The 20,331-nt window shown below is 46.8% G+C and overlaps 2 protein-coding genes across 2 annotated transcripts in view; one reads left to right on the forward strand and one right to left on the reverse strand.

The window, feature by feature from the left end:
* The window catches only part of NDC1 (NAD(P)H dehydrogenase C1), a 73,756-nt gene that overhangs the window by 11,313 nt on the left and 42,112 nt on the right, over window positions 1-20,331 (forward strand). Inside the window, exons 2-3 of the mRNA XM_087383652.1 lie at window positions 11,104-11,423; window positions 19,292-19,387. Of these exons, the coding sequence (XP_087239778.1) occupies window positions 11,104-11,423; window positions 19,292-19,387 (416 nt within the window). The remainder of the gene's footprint in view (window positions 1-11,103; window positions 11,424-19,291; window positions 19,388-20,331) is intronic.
* LOC147894996 (uncharacterized) lies at window positions 12,380-18,086 on the reverse strand. Its single transcript, XM_087384213.1, has 2 exons — window positions 17,431-18,086; window positions 12,380-12,731 (listed from the first exon to the last, which is right to left on the reverse strand). The coding sequence occupies exons 1-2, from the start codon at window positions 17,664-17,666 to the stop codon at window positions 12,380-12,382; spliced, it is 588 nt and encodes a 195-aa protein (XP_087240339.1). The 5' UTR covers window positions 17,667-18,086.

A 20,331-nucleotide genomic window follows, 5' to 3' on the forward strand; every position in this document is an offset into this window, starting at 1 on the left:
CTCAGGTTGAGTGGCAAGGGTAGAAACCAGTTAGAGGTCTTCGCTATTTTTGGCACATTGGGCCCGAGTCTATATAAGGGGCCCAGAGGTTCAGTTCTCAGTGAGCCGATGGGAGCAAGTCTTGTTCCCAGGTGCTAGGTCTAATCCTGGATTGAGTCGCGGACGCGCGCCTGCATCATAGCGAAGCCCAAGGCCCAGCAGTAGATCCTAGGCTTCACGGCGCCACTTGGTGGTATGTGACACCAGGCTGGTTAGGATCTGGTTGGGAGTTCGTGCCAGTAGCTCAGCTCGTGGCTTGGAGGGGACATCTCTTGATTCCGGATCGCATCCCGTAGATGTCATGGTTGGGTGGTGAGCAGCCTGCTCAGATTTCTCACGTTTGGTGTGTTCTTGTGTTTGCTTGTAGGTCAGAGGTTTCAGGAGAGCTAGGGTCGCGTCAATCACATAGTCCTCATATCATCTTTAGTAGAGGGACTGCAGAGACATCTGGAGGCCTTGGAGGTGTTTTGCAGAGAGGGACTGACAGTCAACCTTGGGAAGACCAAGTTTATGATCTTCAACACCTCACATGCAATGCTCCACCCGACATAGCTTCACTTATCGAGGTGAGCCAGTGGAGATTGTGCAGTCTTATACATACTTGGGAGCAGTCTTCTTATGGCCAGTGTTGGCGATGACCCAAGCAGCCAGGGCATGACTCACACGAGGACAGGGAGCTATAGCTCGACTGGAGAGACAGTGCTTTCAGGCACACTTTCAGGATCCGACGACAAAGGGCTGGATTTCTGACACCCTAGTGAGATTGACTGCCATGTATACATTTTTTTTGGGGAGTGATCTATTGGCGACAGTGTGAAGGAGATTTAAGCGGCTACAGGTCATTATGGGGTCTAGGATGATTTGGTGTAAACCATAGATTTGAGTTGAGTAGTGACAATTTCTTGTACCTTAGACACAAGTGGTGTAGGAGCTGCAATACTACATTGCTGTAAAACTTCGTGGATTACCTCTTGTTTGCCATTGCTCTTCATTTTTGAATGGTCTTCTCCAGAGAAGCAATTCGAAGCTTTGCATCCCTGAGTTCTTGCTGTAAGAAATAAATCTTCTCATGTGGGTCTCCTTGGCTTTGTAATATGTGGTATGTTAAGGCATAGGGGGAGGGTGTTGAAGCCATATCAGCATAGGATGGCTTCTTGTTGGCTGGAGTTGAGGGGAATAGCTTTGTCTTGGGGAACTCCATTAGAAATGCATTGTGCGAATTTGTCTTGCCCTTTGACTATATCTAACCCCTAGGGCTAGGCCAAGGGCTCAGCCTAGCCTGGGGTTTAAGACCAAACGCTTGTACAAGAGGTGTACGGTACTGGTACGACGGATTGTACGGAGAGCGTACGGATTGTATGATGGTCTAGTATGGAGAGGGTACGGGCTGGTACGGAGAGGGTACGGGCTGTCATGAACTGAGGTTGTATGGATGACAGGCTTAGAGGGGGTGTAGTGTACGGACGATGGGTTGTACGGCTGTATGAACGACGGCGGGAGGGTACGGACGATGAATAGACGCCGTGCTAGAGGGTACGATGGGCGAGAGGGTACGACAAGTTATACGAAAGAGAGAGAGAGAGAGAGAGAGAGAGAGAGAGAGAGAGAGAGAGAGAGATGTCTTCTCCGCTCTCTGCTAGTCGTCTGGATGACTCTAGGTTAGCCTTGTTAGTCTTCAGTGAGGGAAGTCCCAAACTCTATGGATGAATGTCATGGTCTGAAAAATGGCATCAATCTGGAGAGGTGTCATGGCGAACTCTGCCTGTATTAGCTCATGTGGGACTGAGGACTTACTCTGAATCATCTTAAACCCCATAGCACCTGTAGCGGTTCAAATCTCCTCCACTTTGTCATCGGAAGATCACTCCCTAGAAGTGTGCTGCATACATGGTAGTTGGCCGCACAAAAGTGTCAAAGAGCCAGCCCTTCGTTGGTGGATCCTGAAAATTTGTCTCTCTAGTCAGGACAAAGCACTCTACTCCCGTGTGAGTCGTGCTCTGACTAGAAGTCTGTGATGCGTCGTTGTGCTCGGTTAGCCTTTGTATCGTGTGGCCGAGCGAAGGATCATGAGGGGCTATGCACTGAGTTCATTGCATATGGGATTAACCTCCTAGCCCCGATCTTAGCAAAGCTTTTTAATGAAGTTTGTTTGGGATTTCCACACACTTGGACCATTAATACTATCTCACCCATCCACAAGGCAGGGGATCCCATGAGCCCAAAGAACTACAGGACCATTATGATTGGACATGTCATGTCCAAGATTTATGCATGAGTACTTGACTCCAAGGGTAGCAGACTTGCAGAGTGTCGAGGACTTAGAGCAGCAGGATAGGCCGGATTCTGACGTGATCATGGAACCATGGACCACATTCTCACGCTCAGATGTATCATCAAGGAGGCGAGGTCACGGAAGCAGAGGGTTTATTGTTGCTTTGTGGATTTTCGCAAGGCATTTGACACGGTCCGAGAGCCCGCCTCATACGGCACCTATAGGACTTGGGTTATGACCAAGAGATCATTTGGGCTGTCATGGCACTTTACGAGAGAGTTTCAGGCAGAGTTCGGGCAGGATCTGGGTGGACAGACGAGATCATGAGCACCATCAGGGTCAAACAAGGGTGTCCTTTGTCGCCTACCTTGTTTCGCCTCTACATTGACGAGCTTGAGACAGTGATGCAGACACGGGGGGGTGTAGGTTGCTCTCTTGCGGGCACGCTGATTACATAGATGATGTGGCTCTCTTGTCTTCCTCAGCAGAGGGGCTTCAGAGACACCTAGACGCACTACAGTCCTTTTGTGAGTCTCATGATTTGAAGGTCAACCTGGGTAAAACCAAGGTCATGATCTTCAATACATCTCGAGCCATCATGCGTCAGGAGGAGTTCACATTTGAGGGGTCATTTGTTGAGATAGTTTCATCATACACTTATCTTGGGTTTATCTTCTGCGGACCCAGCTTCACTATGAGACCCACGATGCAAGCATGCTTGAGTAGAGGGTATGCTTCATTGGCCAGACTAGAGAGGCAGTGCTTCCGCTCGCACTTTCAGGATCCACGCACCAAGGGGTTGCTTTTTGACTCCTTGGTTCGCCCAGCGGGGATGTACGGCAGTGCTTGTTGGGGGCCAGACTTGTCGGATACAGAGTGGGCCCATGTGGAGCGGCTACAGGTTCTCATGTTATCACGGATGATTCGTGGTAAGTCATCCGTTCCTCACCAGATCATTCAGGCTGAGTTTGGGTCACCCCCTTTACAACTAGATGCTGCATTTCAGGTCATCACGTATCTGTACCGAGTTAGGGAATATGGGGATTATACCTCGGGGCATAGCAGGCTACCATGGATAGCTCTATCCTCTTCTGTGGCACTTGCAGCAAGAGGAGACCAGAGGTGCTGGTATGCTCGTACAGAGAGATGGTTTGAGCGATTGGGGCTCCACATGGATAAACTACCTCCCTTCCAGTACAGCATGGATGCTCCGTTTTCTCCCCTCTTATCACATGAGGTCAACCAGGTTATCCGTGAGGATCTACCACAACTACACACATTTCGGACCTGGTTGGGACCGAGTGAACTCCCAGTGAAGCTTAGCTTCTACATAGATCACTTCTTACACATCACAGTGGAGGGCTTCATTGACCCACCAGGATACACGCAGATTCACCTACCCCACTCGCTAAGGATCTCTCTTGGGCAGTTCGGGATCTCTTCACACAGACTTCGTATCGAGAGCGGCAGAGCATAGTGACTACCTAGGGAGAGGCGCATATGCACACTGTGTGACATGCAGGAGGTTGAGACAGAGGATCATTTCATCTTCAGGTGTCTTGTGTACTATGAGATCCGAGGGCGTTTCCACTGCCTCTTCTGGGATAGTTTTGGGATTTTGGCATGTTTCCTCTCCTACCCAGACCAGCGGTGTTTGGCAAGTTTCATTCATGAGGCACTTAGACACCTGAGAGGATACTCCGAGCATGGAGACATGAGCATACTTCTTTCTCGGCTGATCCCTCTCAGAGCTCTATCACGGAGTTCTTTCAACTAGATGACATGAATCCCCACGAGACGAGGCCTCGACATGACCGTGACCCGACAGCTCAGACAGAGGGTTGACACACAGATCACACTTGGGGACATCCCCTCCTTGTTTAGAGTCGGAGCCCGACCAACGGGGGTCACATAGCCCTTGACGCAGAGCTACGACCAGGAGACGTGCCAGGACGTGGCCGACAGCACTCTATTGCCGACTTCATGCCTCCACTGCCTCATCCATCGTGATATTTTGCTACTGCCGATGATGATGATAATATTGATGACGATGCTGAGATTGATATATAGTCGACCATCGATATGACTATGTTGTACTTAGGACTTAGTACTTCCATTCTGCATTTTTGCATTTTGCATTGGTATGGACGCTTGTTTAGTAGCTCCACTACCACAGCTTGTTGTATCAGGATTTTCATAGTCTCATAGACCCATTGGTCTTCCGAAGACTTTAATAAACTTTCTTTCTTTCTTTCTTTCTCTAATTTGTCATAGTACGGTTGGACTCCCCGTGTTGGCGTATCTCCATTAGATAGAACCCAATGCAAACCTCACCATGGAAGATCAGTTGTGAGAGTGGACCGAAGCCGCTCTCCTCTAGGTAGAGACATTGGTAGTGTACCCGAGATCTCATAGTAGGTCGAGCAAGCATGAAGAAAATGATCCTTTGTCTCAACCAGCCCCAATGTGCATAACATGCAGATCCACTACTATCTGGGTATACCTGTGGCTCTCGCCACCTCAATCGTCAATTGATGGGACAAAACCTACATCTGTCCAATGGCGATCCTCAATGCATGTGAGACTTCTTTGTCCTCGAGATAATGGGATCTAAAGATGAATCTCTCTTGCGATACTCTCAGGAAGTGGTCGCGATAAAAATGGATCTTGGTGGAGAGCTCCTGGTCCCTTCTCCCCCCAGTCCAAGATGTATGTAGCTGAAGAAGATCTAACTGTATGATACGGTTGATCTCATCTTGTGGGATTAACTTAGGTGGCGTGTCCATCCTACCCTGAAAGAGGGGAAGTCTATCCATTAGGATACCGTGCTTGGCAAATCGTGTGGATATCTCATGGATGAAGGCAGCAAGGCATCTCCGATTTGGGTATGAGAGGAAGTTGGAGAGGGGCCCGAAACCATCTCCGAGTAAACAATGATAACGACCTCGAATCTCATATTGCACAAGGGATTGAAATGCTCTTGACATTGAAATGCCCTTGACATTGAAATGCTCCTTCGAACCGATCTCATAGCAATTACACAGGATGCACTTGCAGCTCTCTCAAGGTATGCCCTCTGCCCATCCACTCTCATTCTAGAGTCGGAGTGATGAGACATAGAAATGTCCAATTGATATCCTCTACGCATGTAGGAGGTGGATCCGGGTTATCCTAATGGATCAATGATGCCCTCCTTTGAAATCCCTAAACAATGGTCCTTGTAGAAGCTGAGCTTCACTAGAAGCTGGCTGGGTGCCAACCAGGTCCTGAATGTGTAGCTACAAGAGGTCCTCTTGAATGACTTGGTTGACCTCATGATACATTAGCGGGACTGAAGGAGCCTCTGTAGGCCATCTTCTGGTGGTTCTAGTGATGCCCTATAGGCCATGGTATGTGCCTTGTAGGCATAAGTGTAGGCACTTATAGTGTTAGTGCCTTCTAGGCCACATAGGACACTTAGTCCTATGTGACACCTAGGACACTTAGTCCTAGGTCTAGGTACAAGTACTTTGTGTCTTTTTTATGTTATCTAAGATTTGACGTGACTACTCTGAATCGACTCGTCTTGTACCTGCACTCTCTCTCTCTCTTCGTTCCGTACTTCAATGGTATCAAAGTAGGTATTGCTCTAGTCTTTCAGCTCGCCTTAGCCCTTGAGTCCTCCATTGCTCATTGGGAGTTTTCTGCCCTGCTGGTCGACACATCCCCAGCCTGTTCGAGGCTCTTTAGCTACTGTCCAAGATCGAGGCATCCAGCTTCCCAAACAAAAGGTGTAACTGCATTCCCTTCCGTACAGTCGTACAGAAGGCCTGGTATTTGCGTTCGTACTACACGTCCGTACCTGCGCGTCACTTTGCCGTACTGCACGTCCGTACCTGCGCGTCACTTTGCCGTACTGCACGTCCGTACGTACGCGTTGCTTTGCCGTACTGCACGTCCGTACCTTCAGTTCGCCGTACAAGGTACCTACGCCGTACAACTGTACATGCGTAGGAGTACAAGGTACTTTCACCGTACAGTAGTACTTGCGTAGGAACTCCGTACAAGGTACCTATGCCGTACAACTGTACGTGCGTAGGAACTCCGTACAAGGTACTTGCACCGTACCTACAGATCAGTCGTCAGCAGCCTGTACCAGCTTCCCGTACACACGTACCTTCAGACTTGTGTCTTTTTTATGTTATCTAAGATTTGACGTGACTACTCTGAATCGACTTGTCTTGTACCTGCACTCTCTCTCTCTCTTCGTTCCGTACCTTCAGCCTCAATGCATATTGGAAAGTGTTGGAAAGGTCACCTCCCCATCTGTAAGCCCCCAAATGAGGAGAGCGTGGGGGAGGGAGACCTAGGGCAGAAGATGCCCAAAAGAGAGAGAGAGAGGGGGCCGCCACATGGGCAGCACCTCACAAGAGAAGAAGGCTGCAACAGATGACACGAACTACAGTGTAGATGGCGAGGCATCCAAGTGATGGAGCGGGCCTGCAAGTGGGCAGATCAGAGTGGCGCAGCAGAGGCGGGACAGACCAGCACATGGGTCGGCTAGGAGAGAGGCTGGTTGGGCTGCTTTGAGGCAGCCAACCAGGCCTTATATAGGGCTGACCTAGGGGCTGGGCCCTTGCCTAGATTGGAGGGCCAAAAGCCCTAAAAGTGTGGGCCATAAAGGCCTAGTTTTGTGAGCCCTTAAAGGGCTGGACCAGCAGCAGACTGGTCGGCCAGTATGAGGCTGGCTGGTCAGTTTTCTCAGCAGGCCTTAGGGCCTATATAAGGAGAGGCTCTTGGCCTCATTTCAGTATCCAGCAGCCAGCAGTTCCAGGGCAGAAAGGAGCAGCAGGAAGCCTACTCTCTGGGCCTATCTACAGGAGGTGACAGAGTGCAACAGGTGCTGCAGACTTAGCTCTAGAGAGAGGCTGGACCTTGGCTGTCTTCTAGGGCAGCAAGGTGCTGAGATCATCATACCTTCTGGAGCAGCCATTCACAAGCAGGTTGGAGCAGTGGAACAGGGACCTGTGTGCTGCAGACAAAGCTTGGCAGGGGCTGCCCACCTAGGCTGATTCACAGGCAGTAAGTTGGAGAAGAACACACTGGACGGAAAGTCTACTTACGCTCGAGGTGGAGCACGTGGGCTCGAGTCTAGAGATAGCCGGCAGATAGGAGAAGGACCTTGTGGTTAGATTAGAGGACCACACCATTGGTGGGACTCTGGATCTATCTCTTTTGTATTGTGTCCATAGTTTTGGACGAAAATATATAAGTTTTGGTGTCTTCTATATCTGGCTGGTTTTCATTGTCTATTGATGAGTCTGCACATCTATGTGATGCACATTAAGTAAAGAAGTTTGTGATTCCACATCCCACACGCACACTGTGTGAGCTCCTGGGCATTACTATAAGTCTTCCGCTGTGTGTACCCTCTGTTGGGTAATTTCTAACAGAAAGGGGGTAATCTATCCTTGTGGAGTCCCAAACTCTCAAACCACCTGCACGTGTATACATACTAACATCTCTAATCACCCTCAGCTGCTAAGGTCATGGAGGAAGATAAGGCCAGCCATGGTAGTGCTAGCCCAAGTACCTTGTTGCAGTGTTCCAACACTTCTTTTAGGTAACTTGCTAGCTTTGTTTCTGGCTGCTTCAATAGAATTTTCAGGCTGCCTCCGTTGTCATCATACCTTTCTCTGATGTGTGTGTGGGCCCGACATTTGAGGTGTACATGCTGCTCATCAAATCTGCCTGGCGGGAACATTTTTCATATTCTTTCTTCTCTAGGGACCTTAGGTCTTGCCGTCTACAAAAAGGATATATATGCATTGCCTTCCCCCCCCGCCCCCCCCTAACCAAAAAAAAAAAAAAGGGACATATGAAACCAAGGTCTGAAATACATCATGGTCATACTACTTAGATAGTGGAACTAGAGGTGTGTAGTACTCCTCTATGATATGTGATGAAAAGAAAATTTGTGAAACGGATACACTGAGAGAGAAAGAAAGAAAGAGAGAGAGAGAGAGGGCGTCTTCAAGAGGCCCCGCAAGCCTATGAGACAAAAGTACAATCAATAGAGTTGTATTAACATCTTCAAGAGGCTTCGCGGGCCTATGAGACAAGAGTACAATCAATAGAATAGAGTAACTCATACAAGCTACTATGGGCTGAAGCAAAGGACTTGCTAAGGCCCTTGCTGAGTGCTAAGCTAAGCTAATAACCTCGATGAGAGAGAGAGATAAAGAAAGAAAGAAAGAAAGAAAGAAAGAAAGGTGTATTAAAGTCTTCAGGAGACCTCACGGGTCTATGAGACAAGATACAAGATATATGTAACCCATACAAGCCACTGTGGGCTGAAGCAAAGGGCTCACTAAGGCCCTTGCTGAGTACTAAGTGCTAAAATGCAAATGTGCAAAAAGCTGAGAGAGAGAGAAAGAAAGAAAGAAAGAAATTTTATTAGAGTCTTCGGAAGACCGATGGGTCTATGAGACTGAAAGAAAACCTGATACAAATCACAGTAAGGGTGGAGCTACTGAAACGAGCATCATCACCCGTGCTGAATCCTAAGTCTGATCATACATAATCAAATACATCTGGATGTAACAATGAAAAGAAAAGGACTGGTGGAGCGGAGTGGAATCCTCCGTATGTCATGTCCCCCTGGTTGGAGCATAGCTGGTGATGGGACGCTGGTGCCCGTCAATGGGTGCCGTGCGTCTCGGTCTCCTGGACGAGGCTCGACGCAAGACCAGAGCCACCGTGACTCCCGTGGGACGTATCCCGGGTCTAAACAATGACAGCCCAGAGTGATCTGTGTGTCCCCTCGATGTCTCGTGTGTCGTGCTGCGATCGTCGGGTCGGGGTCTCTGTCACGTCGGCGGCTAGAGACTGGACGATCAATGTCACTCGATGGGAAGAACTCTGTGATCTTGCTCTGAGAGGTGTCTGATGATGTGACCAAGCCCCGTCGCCTGAGTAAGTACTCTCTATGTCGGATTCCCTCGTGAATGAAGGCCGCGAGGCATCTCTGATCTGGGTAGGCGAGGAATCTCGAAAGGAGCCCGGAGCCATCTCTGAAGAGGCAGTGGTAGCGACCTTGGATCTCGTAGTACACTGGGCACCTGAAAATAAAATGCTCCTCCGACTCAACCTCCTGACAGTCGCACAGTATGCATAAGCGATGCTCCCTAGGAATCCCCTCTGCTTTGCCGCTCTCTATGTGGAGGCGGTGTGATGATACCCGAAATTGTCCGATGGAGATCCATAGTGAGTGAGGCATATGAAGCTCAGTGTACCCCGGTGGTGTGATGAATCCCTCCTCCGAAATGCGAAGACAGTAATCTCTGTAGAAACTCAGCTTCACTGGAAGCTCCCTCGGCTCCAACCAGGTCCTAAAGGTGTGTAGCTGCAGGAGATCCTCTCGAATGACCTGGTTGGTATGTGGCCCAATCGGGATGGTGGGTGGGAGTACCGGAGGGGGATCTAAACTGTACTGAAAAGGAGGTATCCTATCGATGTGGAACCCTAGTCTCACAAACCATCTGTGAGTCCGTGCATACCAGCATCGCTCGTCTCCCTCTGCTGCCAACCTCATGGAGGAATCGAGAGCCAACCACGGCAACCTTCGTCTCCCTGATGTGCAGTCCCCATATGATCTAACCCAGTTAAGATATGTGATGGTCTGAAAGGCTGCATCGAGTTGGAGTGGAGAAGCACCAAACTCGGCCTGAATGATGTAATGTGGTACAGACGGTTTCCCCCGGATCATCCGTGAGAGCATGAGGATCTACAAGCGCTCCACCCGTGTCTACTCTACCTCTGACATGTCAGGCCCCCAACAAGGGCTACCATACATACCGGCTGGTCGGACCAAGGACTCGAAGAGAAGAGCCTTGGTCCGAGGGTCCTGGAAGTGGGAGTGAAAGCACTGTCTCTCTAGCCGAGCCAGTGAGGCGTATCCCCTGCTCAGTCTGGCCTGCATCGCCGGTCTCATCATGAAGATCGGGCCGGAGAAGATGACCCCCAAGTAAGTGTATGAGGATATGATCTCAACTGGTGACCCACCCAAAGTAAAAGTAAACTGTTTCCGTTGCATGTTTGCTCGAGAGGTGTTAAAGATCATGACCTTGGTCTTGCCAAGGTTGACCTCCAAATCATGGGATAAGCAAAAAGCCTGCAGTGCATCCAGCTGTCGCTGGAGCCCCTCGGGTGTGGACAACAAGAGTACCACGTCATCTGCAGAAGAATCCTGATGATGATCCCGTTAAGTGAGCAACCGGTCCCTCCGAACGTCCCCATGAAAGTCTCAAGCTCATCGATGTAGAGGCCAAACAGGGTCGGTGATAAGGGACAACCTTGTTTGACCCCTATGGTACTCAGGATCTCATCTGTCCAACCTGCGCCTATACGAACTCGGCCTGAGACTCTCTCATACAGTGCCATGACTGCCCAGATGATCTCCTGATCAAATCCCAGTGTCCGTAGGCGTGTGATAAGAGAGAGAGTTTATTAAAGTCTTCGAAAGACTGATGGGTCTATGAGACTGTGGAAAAGAACCTGATGCAACAAGCTGTGTGGGTAAAGCTACTAAATGAGCATCCACTTCAATGCAGCTATAAGTGCTGAGTGCTACATAGTCATGTCCAGATGATGATCGTCTAAACAACACTAACATCCTCATCATCATCATCAGAGCATCAAGGGGGACGAGGTAGTGAGGGCATGAAGTCAGAGATAGAGTGCTGGCGGCTGGAGAGAGAGAGAGAGAGAGAGAGAGAGAGAGAGAGAGTAACCTTGGTTGCTTGTTTCTTCAGGATCGTGCAGTAAACATGATCAAGTGTTGGTCACAAAAATATTCAGCGGAATGCACAGTTACCAAGTGCACTTGTCTTGCATACATGAATGCTCCTTTTGTACGATCAAAGCAGCAAACGATCTTTGCAAGAGCCATGGTTTCTTATCAGCAGCAAACTCTTCGCCAAAGAGAAGAGAATGCATCAAAGGATTGCGGTCACACACCAAAAACTGGTTTTTAGTTTTTGCTTCTGCTACTGAGGGAGAACAAGTGCAAAATGAAAGCTCGTCGAATGTAGAAGAGCCTTCTCTGAAGCCATATGTTTGGGATGATGCAAAGGTTTGGATTTTTTCTGTGCTCAAATATGCTATCTCGAAGTAAAGATTTGATATTGAGATCTAATTGATGTTGCAATCTGCTTCTGCAGTGTGTATATGCCTGCATGCATGTTTCTTTGTTTGTATATCTTGCTGCAGAATATTTCTGTCATGCTTTAGGGTTATTTATATGTATAATAAATCATACCAATAGGACATACTTTCACATGCTGCTGATTTTTGTTACATTGGTTTTTTGACAAAAACAGAAAGAATCAAAGGTTTTAGTTGCTAATTTTATTGGTTTGCTTGAGCTGCTTCTATGCACAGCAGGGAAAGGCTGTTGAGCATGTGGGGTGAGCTCTTGCTTGTCTTTATTATCACAAAATTTTACCTTGTGATGGGGTGCATAATGCTACTCCAAATATCTCAATGAATGGAAAAAAAAAGAGTGCCATTTGTCACCTACTCTGCAAAACAAAAAATTAGAAAAATATGTAGCGCCCACTATAATTCTCATGCTATTTGCTGTCATTTTTTTATTTGAATGCCAAAATTAGTGTAAAATATCCCAAAGTATGCAAATTCTGTTGAGAGCGCATGTTTTGTGTATTGCATAAAAAATACTATCCGTTTTTCTTCATAACTGAAGTTGAAACCTATATTACCATTCCATATCTTAAATGGTTTCAAAAGTAGGGTTTCATTCATCCTCTGAGCTTGCGTGAGACAATAGAGTGCCTTGCTTAGATCTTATACACTCAATTTTTCTCACCTATCAGGAAACAGTTATTATCATTATTTTGTAATTAGTTGGGTTTTTATTTGTTTATTTAAATTTATAATAATAAAAATAAATAAGTAAATAAGTATATATATATATAAAAGAAATGGGGGAAAAAATATACACACACAGCAGAGCTAAACTAAACAGGTACTAAGAGTACAAGAGTTCCAAAAATAGAACAAATCTAAGAATTAAAAAGAGAATGGGCTATGAAGCTCCCCAATTTGGATTTTGATTCTACGATCAAGGATCCTAAACATACCCAAAGCCGAAATTCCGAAGATACAATGACTACAACGAAGGACAGAGCGGAGTTTCTTCATTACTTTTGCAAAGACGAGAGAACCTATAGAATGGGAAGTAATCACTCCATATTCAGTCATATTAGAGATGTTTGAGTCAATGTGAGGCATTCGTATGACATTCAACATAACATACTTAGGTTGTTGTTGTTTATCATAGATATCAATTTCTAAACCTAAGGAAGATTGAGTAACGCTAAGGTTCAAGAAACTACAAAAGCTTCCTCGGTTCGTTTGATTTGCCCAGGAGTGCTGGTTGGTTTAACTTTCAGCTCCTCGGTTCGCGCCAGAGTACTATTCCCTTGGATGGAGCCATTTTACATGAGTTGGGGCAGATTTGGAGTTTGATCAGAGACCGACTTTGGATTGCGCCGTCAGAGAGAGAGTTTTGTGCGGTTGCCACTGGCACACCCTCACTTCCATCCGATGTCTAGGTTGTCCATCATTTCTTGGAATGTGAGGATTGAACGGCCGCAGATTTACCTCAGATGCAGATGGTCGTAGATTGGGAGTTCCTAGATTGTAGTTGCTTAGGGACTCCCTTCGGTTTATTTCCTCAGGGTCCCCTCCAGACATTGTGCTTATCCAGGAGCATAAGCTCTCCCAGGACAGGATTGACAGATGCAGATCCTTACTCAGAGGACAGAGCCGGACATATTGGAGCCCAGCGGATGGCACGAGGGGAGGAGTTTGCATTTCAGTTTCAGCTAGGTGGGCCTCAGAGATCACCCAAGAGGGTACACTAGTGGAGAGCAGAGCATGCTATGTTATTCTTCATATTGAGAGCACAGCAGTTGGTGTTCTCAATGTGTATGCTCCCACGGATCCAGCCCACAGACGTGCTTTTTGGAGACAGCTCAGAGAGTCCCTTCCTCAGGCAGACACCTGGATTGTTGGAGGTGATTTCAACATGGTTGAATTCGCTGAAGACAAGTCGGGTCAGACAGAGGGTGGCCTTTCTGATAGGGAGAGAGTGGAGTGGGATAGTTTTGTTTTGCATGCTAGACTTCATGATGCAGCTCGATTGGACGACTTTTGTCACTTGGATGACGGTCTTCAGTTCTCTTGGTTTGGGGTTTTCCATGGCTCTCTTTCTTTGGTCGGACTTGACAGATTTTATATTGGCCAATGGGGTCAGGCCAGAGGACAGATTGAGATCCACCCGGGTTATGTTTTATGTGACCATGCTCCAGTCCTATTACAGATTCTTCCTACCTCTCGATTGGAGAGCACAGGCTCTGTGAGAGTTCCGGACTTTGTTTTTCAGGATACAGAGTTCGTGGAACGGTTGAGAGAGACTTGGTTGTCAGTGGACACTTCTGTTGATCAGGGCTGGTTGATGTGGGTAGAGGGGGCTTTAGCTAGAGTCAGCATGGCCTGCCAGTTGAGGGCAAAAGAGGAGAAGGAAAAGCTTAGAATCAGAGATCGGAATGCAAGAGCGGAGGTATCCAGACTTCAGAGATTGATTCAGAGTTTTCCTCATTCTCTTTTCATCAGAGGGCAGCTTTCGGAGGCTCAGGAGAGACTAGAGGAGATTCAGGGCAGGAGGGCCGAGTTCAGGTTTTACTCCCAGCAGACTTTCTGGATTCAGAAGGGGGATAGATGCTCTAGAGAGTTCTTCAGGGCAGTGGGTCATAGATACTCTTCGGACAGTCTTCGTAGACTTGTGGATGAGGCCGGGTCTCTTCAGACGGACCCTCACCGTCTTGTTGAGATCACTTCTGATTTCTATTCCACTCTTTACACCGCCGATCCAGTCACCGAGGAGATGATCAAAGCCAGAGAGGAGATTTGGAGCCATGTCCCCCTGATGGTCTCAGACAGGATGAGTCATGTTTTGGATAGCCCACTATCACTCCTGGAGATCACGGACGCGTTACATGAGCTGCCCAGAGACAGATGCCTGGGGGAGGACGGTTTGTCGCCACTTCTTTTTAGAGCTCTTTGGGATACGATTGGGCCTCATCTACTCTCTGCCTTTTTAGAGGCTCTCGATACAGGATCTTTGGGCGAGACATTATGCACAGGTATGATTTGTCTCATCCCGAAAGGAGGAGACAAGACAGTTCTACGTAATTGGAGACCCATTACACTTCTAGGAACAGCCTACAAGATCCTAGCGAAGACCTTGGCTCTTCGCCTAAAGCCTATGCTGCCAGATATCATCAGAGCTACTCAGACAGGATTTGTCCAAGATCGGAGTATCTTGGATAACATCTTCACTTTTTGGGAGGCCACTCACTGGGCGAAGGAGAGTTAGTAGGAGATTGCAGTTCTTCTTCTCGATTTTGAGAAGGCTTATGATAGGGTGGACTGGGGTTTCTTGGAGGGCACTATGAGGAGGCTAGGCTTCAGTGATAGATGGATTTCTTGGGTCTCCTCACTTTACTCCCACTCTTCTAGCAGGATGGTGGTCTGTGGAGGCAGAGGACCGGCTTTTGAGCTATCCAGATCGGTACGACAGGGATGCCCGCTTGCACCTTACCTTTTCCTTTTCGTAGCGGAGGCTATGGGATACTTTATGCAGGCTACCAGTCATGGCACTTTGGGCCTCCATCTGCCTATCCGGCAGGAGCAGGAGCTTCTGGACACTGAGTTTGCGGACGACACGGCACTGACAGTCAGAGGAGATGCTTATAGTCTCGCTACTGCTGCCGATTCAATTGACAAGTTCTGCCTAGCCTCAAGGGGACTTGTCAATTGGAACAAATCAAAAGGCATCTGGACAGGAGCTCAGCAGGATACCCCAGCATGGGGAGGAGACAGAGGCTTTGTATGGATTCCCAGAGGCACCTCCACGAGATATCTAGGCTTCCAGATTGGCATTGAGGTGTCCCCGACGCAACAATCTGCCCCAGTTCTTGAGAGTATCCGGAGAAAGCTAGCCTACTGGAGCACGGCTAGATTTTCTTTGGCCGGAAGAGCGCTGGTACTCAACCAGGTTCTACTAGCGAGTATGTGGTACGTTGCGTCATGTTGGTGCTTTCATGCTGACTCGATCCATCAGGTGAGGAGATTGCTCCGGAACTTCCTGTGGAGTGGTGGCGACGGTTCTGAGGACACTAGGGCCAGGGTTTCATGGGATACTATCACTTTACCCTTCTCGTAGGGAGGACTTGGGGTTCTTGATCCAGATGCAGAGCAGAGCCCTTTTAGTTAAACTTCTTGTTAGAGATTTGACTCCAAGAGATCAGCCGTGGAAGGAGTTCCTACTGCATGGGATTCACAAGTGCACCCCCAGAGCAGCAGGTCACAGGTAGAGTCAGTTGGATCTTTCTGACGGACCAGCATTCTCAGCCTTCCTCACCATTTGTGAAAAGGCTTATTCAGATATGGGATCATTTTCGACAACACCTCATCAGAGTAGTTCCCTCCTCCAGAGAGGAAATTGCCCGACAGCCACTCTATCATAACCCCCTGGTTGGGTATCAGGGATCTTCCCCTGGTACAGAACTTAGGACTCCCTTGGCCAGATGGCATGCTCAGGGGGTTGTGACAGTCGGAGATTGGTTCAGGGGAGGTGTGGAGATGTCAGAGGAGGAGATCAGAGATAGACACGGGCCACTTGGACAGATTGCTGCCACCAGATTACTGATCATGAGAGCTATTCCTCAGGAGTGGAGGGATATGCTTACAGATCCAGCCTATGTTCATCCCATCTCTACTTGGTCAGGTTGTTTTAGTGAGGCTGGGCTATGCATTGGAGTTCGTTTAGGACCGGCACCGTTTACTTATTTTGAGACGTACTCCTCTCACAGATTGTATCCCACTCAGCCCCTAGATCGACAGGAGCTCCTTTGGCAGAGAGTCAGGGTCATTGGTTGCCTGGGTAAGGAATAGGCCACAGATCCTTCCAGGTTGACCATTGCAGAGGATCCTAGATGGAGACTTTGGAATTTTCAGGGTCGACCTCATGCGGAGCTCGACTGGGACCCAGGTGAGTGGGCGTGGCCTGCTCCGGTGGCAGGCGTTCCTCCTCTTCCTTTTTTCCAGTACTCGACAAGGGTAGGTTACAAGCTTCAACAGAGAGACTCTCATCACCTACCATCTGCCTCACAGCATTGGCACGCACAGGGACTTACTGCAGAGCTCTTGCTGAGCTATTGGACTCACTTTTGGGGCATCAGTAGAGCCAGGAAAGTCTCCTACTTTCTTTGGCTCACTATACATAGGGGTATACCTGTGGGTACTTGGCTTTAGCAGATGGGTAGACCCTCCTTGTGTATGCGTTGTCAGCTTGCAGAGGAATCTAGTAAGCATTGTTTATGGAGCTGCCCTAGCTCTAGAGTGGTATGGACAGGTATCTTCAGGTTGTTCTCATATGTTACATCCGAGTCCTTTCTGATGACATGGGGCGCTGCCCTTTGGGGGAGAGGATCTGGAGCCTTTGCTCTCTTTGAGTCAGAGCCAAGAGACCACGGTTTCTTCATGCAGCATCGCAAGAGACGGGGTCCCACAGATGTCAGCATCATGGAGCCGCAGGATTTACTTTTGGTACCTGTACCAGCTCAGGATTCCATGCCTACTTCACCTGCAGGGTCAGCTTGGGAGGTGATTTCCAGCATTACCCTATGGCGGATATGGTGTTCGCGATGTTCTTTTGTCCTTGGGGGCCATTTATGCACGGAGGCTGACACTCTCGCTTCCATTTGGGCGGAGATTATCTTCACTCTCAGGAGTCAGTGGGAGCGGTGTACAGGCACCTCTTTGGTAGCTCGTGGGAGACTTTTATCCTTCTTGAGGACATGAAACTGCTCATTATTTTTTCATTTGACCCCTTTTGGGATGTCGTGGCATTTTAGACCACCACCATGGCTTTTTTGCCACATTGTTGAGGCTAGGGATAGAGTACTTTCTCTCCTACCTGTTGTATGATTCGTTTTGAATGGAATATATCACTTTTTCTTAAAAAAAAAAAGCTTCCACTAGCTGCACAAGTAAGTTCACAAAACTCTGGAGGATAAATTCCTCCACCAAAAGAGTTTGGATCTTTGTACATATAATCTTTAAAGTTTGGAATGTCTGGGACAGTTAAGTCATCTATGAATCTCCTAACATGACTTAGTTTATGAAGAGCAATTGGACAAGTCTCACAAGAGATCAAACACTCCATAAACTCGAATTCATAAGTAAAAAAGTAGAAGTTTGCTAAGAAAACAGCACAATTAGTGCCCATTGGAATACCAATGCTTTGTTGAAATAAAGAGTCTCCTAGAGTTATGAGCAAATTATGTAGAAGGAAGTTAAACCAACAAAGGACATATTCAACAGCTACTACTTTTGTGCACCTTTTATTTTTCAAATCCAAGTCTTGCTTTTTTTATTTCATCCAACAAAAATCAAAATGCAAGGCTGATTTTTCAACTCTTAAAACTTTGCATCTATCTTTTTCATATCTATAGTTGAAAATTTGTGAAACAAGCTTTCCTATTCGTGACTTTAAATCTTCCAAGTCTATCTTAGTTTAGAGTGTTAGTAAAATCAAATGTTTCAAGCAAGATTGGAGTACACTTCTCTTCTAACACTCCAAGAGGAGTTAAAAAACTTTATGATTGGTACAACCCACCGAATCATTCAAAATCCAACTTAAATCTATTGGAACATCAGCTTCTCTCAATAAGTTTCTCCAAAGTTCATGGACAGTTAGTAAAATGCCTTGAAGCAATAACTCAACCACTTTGAGACATCCGTTAGAGAAGTCGTAGAAGCCGCTGCAATGAATCTAGGTTTCTTAGGATTTTTATGAAACTTCCAGGCTGCATAGAGATAAGGAAGACTTCGGTTGCAAATGAATCCAAAAGACCTACATAAGTTTTAAAATCAAATCCTTTTGACGTATAGAGCAACAAGCATAGCTTGACAGCGCCATGTTAATGTGATTGAAAAGAGAGGCGTTTTAGATGGAAGGCTTGTATTTGTTACAACGCCATGGGATCATGACTTTAGTGGTCAGCAGATTTCTGCCATCTGGTGAGATTATACTAAGGGAGAGTGAAGGCCTAAGGTATCAGATAATTACAGGTTTTTTCATGGTAAAGTGAAGGATTCCTAATGTATGCTCAGAATAGTTTCAGAGGCTTGCTCTATTACTGCTGTTTGAGTCAGCTTCTAAAGAGGGTGCGGGCATTGATTAAAAATGGAGGGCTTGCTGGTTTCAACATCCTTGCTAAGATATGTGCATTGTGGCATGGATGCTGAGTTAGTAAAGTTACACCTTAGATCTCCTATATAACATTGATGATTTTGTTTACTCTTTAATACCAAATGGGGAGAAGCGGGAGAAGGCCAGACCAGTGCATAGTTCTTTCAATCAATCATCTCTGATGCATATTTTGACTCACCCATAGAAGGATTGCAAGTTTCATATGGGGCCTGGTAAGAAAGCGCTTATCGCATTTGATACTAGTAATGCATGGAGTAGCTGAATGAGAAAAAGTTATTGTCTAATCGGCAAAATCGACAGTTCTATTTAGACGGTGTAGATTTGAAGTGATTTATTAAGAGATCCAAACAGTATTTTGATATAAGTGTTAGTAGCATTGCACACAGAATTCAAATATAATGATATGTGTTGCACTTATGCATTGTCGTTAATGGATGCATTCCTGAGTATATATCACATATCTACATGTGAGAAGCTTTACAATGTCTTATGCTTTTTTGATGCCCCTCCCACGCTTTAAAGGTTTCAATGTGGAATTGTGCTTATTAAAGCCTGGAATTTTATCTTCTTGCTCGAGTATGAATCATATCATGACATATACGTCATCCTTAACTGCTTTCTTTGTTGTTTTGCATTAGAAGCCGAGGATATGCGTCTTAGGAGGAGGTTTTGGTGGGCTATACACAGCCTTACGACTGGAATCTCTTGTGTGGCCTGCTGACAAGAAGCCACAGGTACTTTCAGCTTTTGTTGTTGGTAAACCTCTCTCTCCAACATTGAAACACTTCTGATCGAGCAAGTGACGAAATTGTGAAGCTTGTGTTCCTGCAACTTTTCAATTGGTTTTATGACTTTGCTGACAGCAATTGGTTTCACACTTTGCTGATTGAGCTTCACATGCAGTATGTCTTTGGCGTTATTGTTTGTTACTTCAACTTATTGTTTATTTGCAATGTGTGTGGATGTCAAATATAATGATTTGACTTGTCCTGGCGTCTGGGTTCCAAGACCATTTGTTCCAGGTTTTGGGTTCACTTGCTCTGGATTCACTTGTTACGAGTTCCAAGTTCACTTGCTCCTTGGATTCGCTTGTCCGTGTTGAAAATAGAGCGAGAGTTTGAGAACACAAGCGGGAGCAAGCTGTATTGAGAATTCAGCAATACACCATGAGAGATTACACTAGGGTAGTCATTTTTGAAAAAACCCTAGAATGGACCTTAACCAAGGTCAACACAAATGTGGTGACTAACTCAACCACTAACTGTGGTTAGGGGGAGAAAACCCTATATAAGGAAAAAGTGTCCTTAACCCTTATTACATTGGCCATTGCCTCAGAGATTTATATTTCTAATACTCTGCAGTGACAATGCCTAAATGTACACCAAAGGACTATGAAGTTTGTTTTCAGGTACATGCAAGGTACTCAGTCTCTTGGTTTGCTACTTCCCAGGGGGTAACTTGCATTTAATTGCATATTTGGACACGAGGCAGTCAACCAGTAGTACTTAACTTGCATTTAATTGCATATTTGGACACGAGGCAGTCAACCAGTAGTACTTGTGTCTATCTCGAGCACTCCTGTATTTTGTAGTCGAGCAAGAATTTGTGAAAGTGTTACATGTTTTGGAGGTCATATGTGGCATGTGTATGTTAAAAATATATGTAAGCTTCAAATATG

The sequence above is a fragment of the Dipteris shenzhenensis genome, chromosome 13, assembly GCF_047967505.1.
Source record: "Dipteris shenzhenensis isolate YYH24624 ecotype China chromosome 13, Dip_SZ_1.0, whole genome shotgun sequence".
Taxonomy (NCBI): domain Eukaryota; kingdom Viridiplantae; phylum Streptophyta; class Polypodiopsida; order Gleicheniales; family Dipteridaceae; genus Dipteris; species Dipteris shenzhenensis.

Bases quoted from the DNA above. Each gene is read 5' to 3' on its own strand.
- LOC147894996 (XM_087384213.1), bottom strand. From the start codon at position 17,666: ATGGGCACTAATTGTGCTGTTTTCTTAGCAAACTTCTACTTTTTTACT. The intron at 12,732-17,430 runs TACTTGTGCAGC...GCACTCCTGGGC, and splicing joins CCTCCAGAGTTTTGTGAACT to AAATCAAACGAACCGAGGAA.